The sequence below is a fragment of the Cricetulus griseus genome (assembly GCF_003668045.3).
Source record: "Cricetulus griseus strain 17A/GY chromosome 1 unlocalized genomic scaffold, alternate assembly CriGri-PICRH-1.0 chr1_0, whole genome shotgun sequence".
Classification (NCBI taxonomy): Eukaryota; Metazoa; Chordata; class Mammalia; order Rodentia; family Cricetidae; genus Cricetulus; species Cricetulus griseus.
This window is the reverse complement of record NW_023276806.1, coordinates 150259291-150272668: the sequence shown is the minus strand read 5'-3', so window position 1 is coordinate 150272668 and position 13378 is coordinate 150259291. Positions and strand designations below refer to the sequence as shown.

Here is a 13378-nt window from a genome sequence, read left to right as displayed (position 1 = left end):
CAATTCTAGAACGGATTTGCAGCCCAAATTTTAATGTTTAGTGTGCTGCAAGAAAATACAAAATGTTCTGGAGTGGAGTCATAACTCCACTGCCTCTAAGAAGTTTAAACTCTCTCTGGACAAACACCTTCCATACCTCTGTATGCATCCATATTTTTCAGAGACTATATGAAAATTTTCGATGTGTCTATAGGTTGGGTGTAGACAACAGTTTACCTTTGAAGGAGCTATCATTCTTTTTAGCAACAATGGAATTCAAGAGAGGACACAGTGCTTTTAATAAGCTGAAAACAAGCCCAGCAACATAAAGTTCTAGTATTGATCAAAACAGCCTTCAAAAATTAAAACAAAAAAAGACACATTTTGATAAAAAAAAATTTTTCTTCAAAAGATGGCACTGAAGGAAATTCTAAATCCTATGTTTCAGGCACAAGTAAAGATTACAGAGAATTATAAGGTAGCAAGAAAAGATAAAAAAAGAAATAAAGAAAACCAGTGGATTCATACGTTCCAAGAACAATATAGGAATTACAAAAGCACCCCACACACTATGAAGTACTGCCCATTATTTAATAGTTCTTCTGTAGACAAGACTAAACAACATGAACTGATGAGACAATCATAAAAATGGAATAAAAAAGCTCAAGACATGCCAAGTAGAAAGATTTCCTGCAGTGCCTGTAGGCCTGTGTATACAGGAAAACATGACAGATCTATGTATGTTCTGAGTGAATCCTTGGAAAGTTTCTATCTGGAGGTCTGTTATCTAATCTACTGGTATTAAGTGGTGGTAGATCTTTATGGGGAAGACCTGTTAGAAGTAGACTAAGTCATGGATATTGCACCTTTTGAAGGGAGTAATTTAGCTCTTGTAAGATCAAGTTGGTTTTCATGACAGCAGGCTACCATAAAGCAAGGCCACCTGACATACTTGGTCTCTTCTGCATGCAGTAATTTCCCTTTCTGCTTTTCACCCAAGTTATGACACTAGGCAGGGAAAACATGTTACCTGTGAGAACAGCACCATGCAATTTAGAGGAACTGTGATGCAAATACATCATTTATAAGGTGTATTGCCAAGTATTTTATAATAGCAATTTACAACATACTAAGATTGATAACTGACAAATTAATTAAAAAAGATGAAGTCTGACTCTCCGATTATGAATGAGAATAAGGAGAACACTGTGTTTGAGAGTGGAGAAGTAAAAGAATACCTTTCTCTGTTTTCCATTTTTTTAATTTAAATTAGAAACAAGATTGTTTTACATGTCAATCCCAGTTCCCTCTCCCTCCCCTCCTCCCCTCCCACACCCCAACTAAAGCCCTACTTATCACATACCCTTTCTGCTCCCCAGGGAAGGTGAGGCCTTCTATAGGGAGTCTTCAGAGTCTGTCATATCTTTTGGGATAGGGTCTAGGACCACCCCTGTGTGTCTTGGCTCAGGGAGTATTCCTCTATGTGGAACGGGCTCCCAAAGTCCACATCTATGCTAGGGATACCTCCTTCTATCCCTATGAATTTTCTCATAGGCCCAAAGCTTGAAGATGAGAGTCAGCTCACAGTCAAGTAAAATTAAAAAGAACTTTTATGTGTTAAGAATTCTGAAAAAGGAATTTGAAATGCAAAATTGCTAATAATGCTTATATATATATATATATATAATATATATATATATGTAGAAGTCAGAGATCAATACTGAATGTCTTGTTCTATTGCCCCCCACCTTAGTTTCTGAGACAAGATCTCTCTGAACCTAGAGCTAACTAAAGGAATTGCTAGCTGGTCAGCCAGTGCGTTCCAGATTAGTCTGTCTTGCCTCATCTTTTCAATCCCCAGTCATGAGGTATATAGACACAACGTGTGCCTGGCTGTTAATGTGGGCACGGCAGATCTGAACTCAGGTCTTCAGGCTTGACAAGCCCTTTTACCCACTGGCCTGGTTCTCCAGTCCCTAAGGTCACGGTTTTTAATCAGGGTTTGGCACAGTTATACTGGGGCAGGGGGAAAGCAGTTTATGAAATAAATACCAAGCCTCACCCTAACTAACTATTTGACAGATAGAGATCACAAACTGAAGGTGTACTTTAAAAAAAAAAAAACTCCTTCAAAAGACTGGAAGAAGGCGGGCATTGGTGGTGCACATCTTTAATCCCAGTACTCGGAAGGCAGATGCAGGCGGATCTCTGTGAGCTGGAGGCCAGCCTGGTCTACAGAGAGTGCCAGGACAGCCTCCAAAGCCACAGAGAAACCCTGTCTTGAAAAAGAAAAAGAAAAAAAAAAATACTGGAAGAGGGCTATGAGTGATAGATATATTGTTCTATTATAATTGGTATTGTTGTTACCTAGACATAGCAGTTTATCAAAATCTATCAAATTATATAAAATATTTAGGACCAGGAAAATGTAAGAGACCTCCATTTGGTCTCAGGTCATGCACAGCTACACATCATGTAACAATGCACTTGGCAGCCCAGTTCCTTCAGTTGTGGGGAGCACACAACAATGCAGCTCCCAATTCAACATCTTACTCCCCAAATTACCAACTTAATAACTGTTCTGGGAATTAGTCTATACATTTATATTCACTGTAAGTATGCTTGATGTATGTATGTATGTATGTATGTATGTATGTATGTTATATATGTGTATATAATATGTGTGTAGCTATATTCTAATCTTTGACATCAACAGTACATAGGGTTCCTCTCTATACTGCTATATCCTCACTGTTAATCTCTCCATTCCAGGGGATCTGGGGCAAGGTCATTCTATCCTGGCTGCTCAGTGCTGAGTGGAGTTGGATGCTTGTTGACATGAAGACATAGGCAGACCAGACATGGATATGACACTGGACTTTGACTTCCTGCAGCTATTTAAATGAAAACTCAGGAGAGGTTTCTCTTTTGCAGAAGGAATTAAAGAAAGATTGAAAACAAAAGTAAGGAGTGGGGGGAGCAAGGAGTAATTTCTAATTAACCCTTACCATGTAACGAAAGAGATTAGCACTTCATAAAAGGTTTGGGGTTTAACTTAACTTTCATGTGTAGCACTGTGAGCAGTGCCACTGGAAGACAACAGGGGGCATCAGATCCCCTAGAACTGGAATTACACATGGTTGTGATCTGCCATGTGGCTGCTGGGAACCAAACCTGGATTTCTGAGCTACAAGTATTCTTAACCACTGAGCCATCTCTCCAGCCTCATAGATGATAATTTTAAAAAATTTTGTGTTATTATTATTTTTGTAGTGTTAGTTGTTAAACCCAGAGCCTCATACCTGGTAGGCATTCTGTCACTAACAGCTACTCCAGCCCTGTACATTTTTAAAACCACATTCATCTGTAATGGACACTCTCTGGTTGTTTCCAGACATCGATATATTCTGTGGTGGATGTTGTGTGCCTTTTTAAAGGCTACACCCCCACCCCATTTCTTGCTAAAAACAATCCTCATCCTACTTACATTATTTATTAGGAGACTGCTTTTTGCTTTGTTTTTTGAGACTAGGTCTTACTGTTTTGCCCAGGATAGCCTGAAAACTGCCTGAAACTTCCTGCCTCAGCCCAAGTGCTGGGATTACAGGCATGTAGCACCGCACCCACTGAGATTGAGTTCTTGAACCTTTAAGGAAAGGTCTACCTAGTTGCCTCAAGTAAAACAGTATGAACAAAATGAGCAATGCAAAAGATGTATACTTTGGGGTTTGTGCTAAGATGCCTTCCCTGGAAGGTACAAGTGAGGAAAGAATTCTAGTACACCACTTTTCTGTTTCATGATGGTAAAGATAATGGAGAATAAACATGTTGTATGCCACAAACAAATTACCTTGGGCTATTTTTAGTCCATCTGAAAGTCACGCATTGCCTGCCCTGTGTCTGATGGTAACTACCAAAACTTTTAAAATGTGTTAACAGACCACCAGCTTCTACCAATCCAAAAGCCAAGGACCTTCTGAAGCCTCTAACCGTCTCCTTGCTCTGCTGTAAAGTCTCATGTGCTCTCAGGAATGCTTGTTAAATCCCTTGATTTATGACTATTTGGTCTGTAACTAATAAAATCTCATGTAATTACTTCCACAATGAAACATGGTATTTGGGGCAACTCGAACCTGTGCTCCCAGGCCAGTTCACTCATACTTGGCTGCAGAATAAACTCTTTTTTTCTCTTTGAAGTGAAAGCTCTTTTTTTTTTTTTTAATGACAGATTTACACATTTACAAAATATTTAAAGCTTCCCATCATCTTATAATTATAAGAGGAAACCAAGAATACATGCACTTCCATGATTTCTTTTCTTTTTTGAGATTAGGTTTGTAGCCCAGGATAGCCTTCAAATCTCAACATTCCTGTCTGAGCCTCTCAGATGTAGGGTCTACATGGAGTCTCTATTCTATGAAGTAACATCAGAGAGGGGTTAGCTGACACAGTCTGTGACTCCCTGGCTAAATAAATCTGTCTTCATTCAGAGATAGTCCAGGCTCATTCTTACTATTTATTTATAGAGACCAATCAATCAATCCATCTTTCTTTCATCCTCTCCTCTCTTGCTGGCCCACTCTGTCTCTCTAAATGGTTTCACTCACTTGCATGTAGAACCCAATCTTTAAAAGCAATAGTGATTATAGTAGCTTCTTCCTTATTAATGGTTTCATTCACTATCATCTCAATTACCTATAGTCAAGTGAGGCCTCAAAACACTAAATAGAAATCCAAGAAATAAGCAATTCATGGGTTTTAGATTACTTTTATTGGACTGTATTGCTAAAATTACTTGATTTTATTAATTATCACTATTAGTCTCTTAATATATATTGTGTTTAATAGCTATATATAGTTATTATTCAGTGGTGTTTTGGGGCACCTGAAACATCTTGGAAATTATCCTTGTAGATAAGGGGACAAGTGTACCATTCATTTATTTACGATTTTGGTTTTTGAAAACAAGGTTTCTCTATGTAGCTCTGGCTATCCTGAACTCACTCTGTAGACCAGGCTGGCCTTGAACTCAGAGATCACCTGCATCTGCCTCCTGAATATGGGGATTAAAGGTGTGCACCATCATGCCTGGCTATTTTTTTCAGCAGTACATCTGGTGTGTATCCATTTATTGTGTGTGTGTTTTATGGTGTTCCAGAGCATTAAACCCAAGGCAACGGCTCTACTACTAAGCCTGCCCTGCAAAGCAACTGAGAAGGTGATGATGTTATTGTCCAATTCAACACCAATTTTACAGTTTAATAAAACAATAATTCTGATACTTGTATCTGTTTATCCCAAGTTTAGCAATTCCTGTATCAAAACAATTTTTTCTCCCTTGTGTGTATGTTTGTTATACAGGTGTGTTCATGCTTGTATGTGTGCATGCATATGCTCAGGTGTCTTCTAGATCTCCTCATTTATTTAATAGAGATTGGGTCTCTCTTTTATGTGTCCCTGGCTGTCCTCAATGAACTCACAGAGCTCCCCCTGAATCCCTCTGAGATCTGAGATCAAAGGCCTGTGCAACCATATCTAGCACTTTACAGGCTTTCTCACTGAATCTGGAGCTAATCTCTAGGTACCTGCCTGTTTTCATGCATGAGTGGCATGGAGGATGGAGATTCAAATGCAGATCCTTCTGAACATCTGAGCCATTTCCACAACCTCTCTCCCTCTCTCTTCCTCCCTCCCCCATCTCTCTCTGAGACACAGTTTCTCTGTGTAACAGTCCTGGCTGTCCTATAACTCACTCTGTAAAACAGGCTGGTCTCGAACTCACAGAGATCCGCCTGCCTCCCAAGTGCTGGGATTAAAGGAGTGTGCCACCACTGCCCAGAAACAATGGAAAGGGGTGTGTGTGGCAAGAATAAAATTCTGAAATCAATGATAGCAATAAATGTGAATAGATAATATTTTTGTATCAAAGATTAAAAACTCAAAGCAGGTTATTCATCTGTGCTATAGAAGAGTCATACAAGCTGCACCTGGTAGCAAAGGAACGAAATTGCAGCTCCTTGGAAGGCTGAGGCAGGAGGATTCAAAGTTAGTGAGATCCTATCTCAAAAAATTAAAATGAGGGTTGGGGATATGGCTCAGCCATATAGCACATGTATAGCTTGTGTGCAGCTCTGCTTTCAATCCCTAATAATGCCCACCTCCACCGCCTGCAAAGAAAAGTATTAGGAACAGGAGCCAACATTCAAGGGAAAAGAAAAAACAAAGATAAATCAGATAAATAAAAACAAACACTATTTACACTATTCAAAGCCAAAAGTACTCAATAAAAGAAGTAAGTTACAGAAGGATTTGTAAGCCACGGTCTATAAGATGAATGCATACAACCCACTGCTTGACTTGTAAGCTACAAGCCATTCTTATATTTTCAAAGGAAATATAAAAGAGACCCTACTTATGGTTTACAAAGCCTAAAACACTCACTCTGTAAGCCCTTTAAGAAAAAGCTATTGTTTTGGGATATTTTGTGCAATTATAGCAGGATCACCTAAGACTGGGAAATCGTAATTTATAGACATTTTGCTCACTGTCTACAAAGTCTAAGATCCAGGGACCAACAGCTGGCAAGTGCCTTCTCACTTTATATTCCTACTGGAGAAAATGGAAGCAAAGACATTTGCACATGTATACACAAGTAAAGAAATCCATTTTCATTTCACAGCCCGATGTAATCACCTCTTAAAGGGCCATCTATTTCTCAACACTGTGATACAGATTAAATGTCCAAAACATGGACACTGGGGAACACGTTTAAATCCAAGCAGCTGCTAACCTGGCCTATATATTCTAGATTTACAAAAGGTATAAGACAGCATGATTCATAATTCACTGATGTACAGAGGCCTCTGCGTGTTAAGGAAATTAAACTTTAATCATACATACTTTTTATCACTTAGCATGTCCAATATGTTTTCTTTACCATGTTGATATTGGCATGAACTATGTTTATATATTACATAGTTGAATTTACCAATCTTTTATTGTTTTCAAGGACATTCACCTGTATTTTGTTTAAATATTCTCCTACTTTTGAGTTTAAGTTTTCAAGAAATTAACTTCCCCAAGACCTTCTGTGATGATGAAAAATGACAAGACTAATGGCAAGGCAGCAGAGATGAATGGCGGGAATTGCAGAGGTGTTGGACAAATAGAGAAAAGAGGAAGATGGCAGAAGCAGGTGACAGGGCTTTGGATGACCTTGGAAGTCTTCTTGCTGCAAAGACTCAAGCTGTGCTCTGCTGAGCCCCTAAAGAACACTTACAACTGATGAAGTCCCACTGTCACACACCTCCTTCACCCCACACTATTAAATAGCAGTCTGGAGAAGAATACACACATTATTATCTGGGGAAAGGCATTTCATGTCCAGAAAATACTGCCTTGCTGCAGATAACCACTGTTTCTGGCTCTGACAACCTTTCCAGCCCCTCTTCAGAGATGATCCCTGAATCTAAAGGAGAACAAGGAAAAGATCTCATGAAATGGATACTGTTGAACCACACATTACTCCAATTTTCTGTATCTTAGATTAAGACATAATATATCGAGCAACACCTCTGAATTGTTACCATGTGACCTTTGATATTTCAATATCCATAGCCACCTCATCTAAACACAGCAGTGACTCTCCTTCCTCCTCCATGTCTGTGCTCCTTACACTCCATAATGTCTGCAGTATATGTTGCTGACAGAGCTCTGATCTTGTTCCAGACTTGACCGAATCCTAACATTACCCATCAAGCAAGAGACTTTGAGTAGCTTTTCCATATCACCAAATATCCCTTTGTTTCTGGGTTAGAACTAGTAAGAATGAATGCTGGATTTTATTAAGCGTTTCAACATCTCTAGAAATGATTTTATCTTTGCTCTACTAACGTATACTAATTATCAACAATTTATATGAATGTATTCCAGTACTAAATTATCCTTGCAATCTTGAGATGAGTCTAAGGTATATTTCAAAAGTGTTTCTGTATTTAGGAACTATTTGTATAGCATTGACTTACCTGTTAAAACTTAAACAGAACCCTGTAAGTGCTGCTGTTTTGTCTGGGTTGGGCCCAACTATCACTGTTTTAGAGCAGAACAGATTTTGAGGCCCTCACAAGACTTCTTAAGATCTGACTATTACCATTCCTCCTGGAGAGAGGATGGGGGTCACAAGGGTCATGAGACCCTTACCAGGGCCATTCTCTTCCTGGGATGGGGCTTCCTGCTGACACAGCTATCCAAGTTGACCTTACTCCTGTAAATAAGTCCACTACACTCATTGAATCAACAGGCTGGATTGGATGGAACCCTGAGAAATCAGCAGAGGGTACTTTACATCCCTAGGAAACATCATTCAACACACCTCACTATGATACTATGTAGACCCCGGACCACGTGCTTTTTGTAAATGTGATCCTTTTAGTATTACTACTATTTATTATCTTTATAGGAGGTTGTTTTGCTTGTTTGTTTCTTTCTTTTTTGAGAAAGCAACTTGCAATGGAGTACAGGCTGTCCTCTAATTTTCAGCAATCTTGCTGCTTTAGTTTCCTGAGCCCTGGGATTACAGATGTGTACCATAATGCTTCATAATGACCAATAAAAGAGAAAAGCAGCAAGCAAACCTAAGACACACAAAAAAGAAAAAATCCAAATGCCTACTAGCAACATGAGACTAGAACTGACAAAAACTGTATTAAGAGTTTAAATGTGCTATATATTTCAGTAATATAATAAAAACAGAAATTGTAGATTAAATATAGACATTTGAAGAAAATATGAATATAAAGTTAAATAAACCAGAAACTATAGGATCAAAAAGTATGTCAACAGTGATCATGTTTCCTACTGAAATCATATACTAGAAGGAAAAATGGGTAAGCATGTAGGCGCCTTTGTATATTCAGTTATTAAAAATTAAGAGGCCTTGTATGTGATAGCTTCAATTGTATAGTTAACTTTTAAATGAGCAAAGTAATGTATTTACTGAAAAAATTCAAAATTTTGTTTTCTGAGATAGGCTTTCATATAGTCCAGCTGACCTCACAATCACTACATAACTGAGGACAACCTTGAGTTTCTGGTTCTCCTAGCATTTGCCTCCCAAATGCTGGAATTATTTCTAAGCATGTATCGCTACACCTGGCTAACAAGTTTTTTTAAAGTCCTAACTTTAAGGTATGCATTAATATCTAAGTTAAGTAGACTAAGTGCCTCATCCTTAAACCCAAGATCTATAAGGAAAATTAAGCCAGTACTTATTAGGTGACTACTATGGAGTCACTATGCTTTGTTTCCTCATTTCCTTTAGTTCTATGTTTTCCCAGTCTGCTGATTTTTCTCTGTATCACATCCCCTACCCTGCACACACACATTCTGTCTTCTACAGGAATGGAAGCTTCTCAACAGCAGATACTTTGGTTTTATTGACTGCTGCAAATCCCCTAGGAACAGAGCCTACCATGAATAGGGAATCAATTTTTGATTAATGAAATTGTAGCCTCTCAGGAAGGTACAATCTGCTAAATGGAAGAGAGAAATGAATACATATTGCACCTGCTATGGTCTAAATGTTGCATTTCCATCCTCACAAATTCTTATGATGAAACCTAGTCTCCAATGTGATGGTATTATGGGGCAATCAAGTTAGGAGAACTCTACTGTCATGAGTTTGGTGATTCCCATCATCAGACCTGTGAGAGCCTTTTCATTTCCTCCACAATGTAAGAACATGTAGAACATGCCATCTATGAAGTATACTCGTCCCTGCTAGATAGCAAATCTACTGGTGCTTTCATCTTGAACTTCTCAGCCTCTAGTCTTTTATTTGTAAATTACCCAATCTAACCTGTCCTGTTACAGCAGCCCAAATCAGCTAATGATACCAAATATTCATTAACAAAAAAAAAAAAAGAAACTATACATTCCTAAGAATGTGTAAGAAGCAATACCAAGCACAGTGTAGGAGTTCAGAAGACTGCATCATCCTAGACCAGATGATGAAGGTAACACAGAAAAAGCAACATTTGGGCTGAGTCTTAGAGAGATAAGCAGACTTTTTAAAGTTCACAGCTTAAAGGCTATTTACAGAGGTATGAAGCCATAACTTCCCGCTGTGCCCATAGCTAGACCCTCCCAACTTTGCAGTTTCCCCAGGACTAAGTCACAACTAAACTGCTCTCTGTCCCTGTGTATTTGCCCACTGTGGATACTTCATATAAGCACAGCCATATAATATATGAAATTTCATGACCAGTTTCTTTCACCTAGCATGTTTTCATGGTTCACCCACACATCTTACAGCATTTATCAATATTTCATTCCTTTATGGACAAGTAACAGTTACAAGGATATACCACATTACAAAGAGTAATCAGCTGATGGATATCTGGGTCATTTTCATCTTCTGACTATGGTAATATAGTTCCTTTTGTTGTGCTCAACACCATAACCAACTTGCCAGAACATTCTGTGCAAGCCATTTTCATCTTGCACTGGGATAAGTACGAGTCTCCTAAGTGGTCTTCTCAATTCTTGTCTGTCTTCATTCCACCATTTAGCGTGTTCCCGGAATCACAAAGAAAAATTTTTGTAACTTAAGTCAGATTATGTCACTTCTCTGCTCATAATCCTATAATCATTTCCACTTTGCTCTGAGTCAAATCACAGACCTTAGTAACTGCTTATAAAGCTCTATTCATGTGGCCCCATTACAACTCCCACCTCATTAGCTATCACTTTCCCCACTCATTCTGCTCCAGTCATTCTGGCTGGGTTTTCCTTCCAAAGGTCCTGGAACGCTCTTCTCTTACATAGCTGCATCCCATCACTTCTTCCAAATCTGCTATGACGTTCTCCACTATTTCTACAACAGACAACGTTTTTTTTTGTTTTTTTTTTTTTTTTTCCCCCATGGTTCTGAGGATTGAACTTCATACACAGCAGGTGTACTCTTCCAGTGAGTTATAGCCCCAGGTAACTAACAGTATTTTAAAGTGTGCCCCCATCCCCATTCCTGTTACCTCGTGTTTTCTCTGCATTACTTCTTGTCACCTAAAAGACTACATATATATTTTCCTTTCTCAGACATATGCTGAAGAGGACAGACTTTGTTCACTGCTCTATCCCTCACATTCAAAGCTATGCCTGGCACATAGCTACCAATACATCTACCGAACTAATGCTTTCATTTCATTCAGCCGCACAATCATCTATCCTGCTTTTTCAGCAACAGCTCAAAAAACATCCTGAGGGTTTCTTCCAGGGTGGATTCCCTAGAAGGATTATATTTTGCCTCGAAAGAAAAACTGTGCTTTATCTTGTCAACCACAAGGAGGAGTTGAGAGTGAGATAGAGCTAAGCAAAGAGAAATCAGGTAATTCTTTCCCTTGCTTTTCCTCCTCTAACCTCAAGGGGGAAGAAAGCTCGATCTGGAACCGGCTGTAATAAATGAATGGTTTTTCTCCACATTATGAGTTACCTAGACACACACGTCAACAGTAAAGATTACAACCCTTTCAAGGGCCAAAGGAATCAAGGCCTGGGAGTGTTTACTTCCCCTACTTTTTATATCTCACAAATCGGGGAAAGAGTTTCCATCACACAGACACATAACTTAGGATGAAGACCAAGGTGTTCCAGGTGCTCAGTACCATACTATTAAGTCTACAGCATTTAATATAGACCACATCTACAATTCTTAAACGGTGTGAACAATTCGATCCCTGAACTAAAACCAAATCTCAGATCTGCCACTAACTCATCAACACCCATTCGTGTACCCCGCGATCAATTCCCCAAGTGCTTTGGACTCACCGCCACCTGTTGATGCCCACATTGGAAGAGCCAGCGAACCAGGGGTCGAGGATGTAGACGCAGCGGATGGTGTCGGCGCCCTGGATGCACTCCTTCAGGGCGGGGTTGTCGTGGAGCCGGAGTCCCTTTCGGAACCAGTGCACGGCGTTCACCCCCATGCCCGGGGCGCGACGGGTCACCCCGACTTCCTCTACCGAGAGTTTCAAGGGAGGGAGGCCGGGCTCATAACCGACACCTGCGCTTCCAGGAGAACCTCCGCACGCGAGGAGTGGGGAAAGGACGGCAGAGAGGGGACGGGAGTAGGCGACGCCGAGGCCGGGCGCGGAGGCGGCGGGCGCGCAGCTGGCAGATGAATGGAGGCTGCCGAGGCGCTGAGGTCCACGGGCGACGTCCTTCAGGAGCCCGCGCCCGCGGCCAGCGTCCGGAGGACACGCATACCTTCCGGGGCCTGCGACCCCCGGGGCGGGAGCAAGCGCGCGGGGCTCGAGCCGCCACGACGGCCCGAGCTGGCCGCAGCAGCCCCGGGAGGCTCGTCACGGAAACCTCGCCCTGGCGAGGCGGCCGGCGAGGAGACGGTGGCGCGTCCCAAGCGGCCTCCACGCAGCGACACGAGCTCCCGCGGCCTCCGCGCGACGCGGCCTGTGCGCCCCGGAGCGGGCAGGGAGCTCGGATCGCGCGGGCTGGCGCTCCAGGCCGCTGGACTCTCGCCGGCCGGCCGGTCCCCGGTCCCGAGGCTGCCCGGGTGACTCCGCCGCGTCAGCGGCCTCCGCCCCGCCCCCGGCTTCTCATTGGGCCGCACGCGCCCCACGTGACCACCGGCACCTCACGTTTCTGAAGTGTGTTTACTACGTTGGCCCAGACCCCGGGGTGAGCGGCGGCGCCGGGTGTTTCCGGACCAGTGGAGGCTGCTCGGCACTCGGGACCGCAGTTCTCGTGTGGGGTCCGCGCTCGCCGCCTCCGGTGGCTCCTCATCCCCGGGACGCTCGCCCGGGGCCACAGGCCGCGGGGGAGGGGGAGGAGGCGGAGTCCAGCTGGGGGGCCGGGAGCTGCTTCCATTGGCTGAGGCTCGCGGAGACCCGGATGAGCACGGGGCTGCAGGGAGCTCGCGGGCGCGCGCTCACGGTGTAATCCCAGGGTTCGGGAGCGCGCCCAGGGAGGTCTGAGGCCGGCTCGGGGAACCTCCGAGAGTTGAGGCAAAGCTGGGGTGAGAGTTAGAGGAGGAGAGCCACCGCCTACTTCAGTCCCACGTTAACCGGAGTCCCTCGCTCGGGGAGGGGCGGAAACAACCCCCTTCAGCCTTTTTTCTGCTTGGCACCGGCACTTGTGCGTGCACAGGCTCTGGAGGACAGGTCCGGTACCAGATATTCGGCACTTCCCGGAGTTTCGTAATACTGCCGATATGTCGTCAGTTTACCCACTCTAATCTATTACACAGGGTTTGGTTTAGAAGGTATCTTGATCAGTTTTCTGTCAACTGAAGTTAATCTGGGAAGAGGAACCTCAACTGGTAAAGGTCTCCGTCCGGTGGCCTGTAGGGAAGTCTGTGGGTATTTTCTTGATCAATGACGTGGAGGAC

The 13378-nt window shown here is 42.3% G+C and overlaps 1 protein-coding gene across 1 annotated transcript in view; it reads right to left on the bottom strand.

Moving 5' to 3' along the window:
- Cry1 (cryptochrome circadian regulator 1) overlaps window positions 1-12524 on the bottom strand; it is a 54045-nt gene extending 41521 nt beyond the window's left edge. The window contains exon 1 of the mRNA XM_027392492.2: window positions 11803-12524. Within this exon, the coding sequence (XP_027248293.1) occupies window positions 11803-11960 (158 nt within the window). The 5' untranslated portion in view covers window positions 11961-12524. The remainder of the gene's footprint in view (window positions 1-11802) is intronic.
- Window positions 12525-13378: the final 854 nt, after the last annotated feature.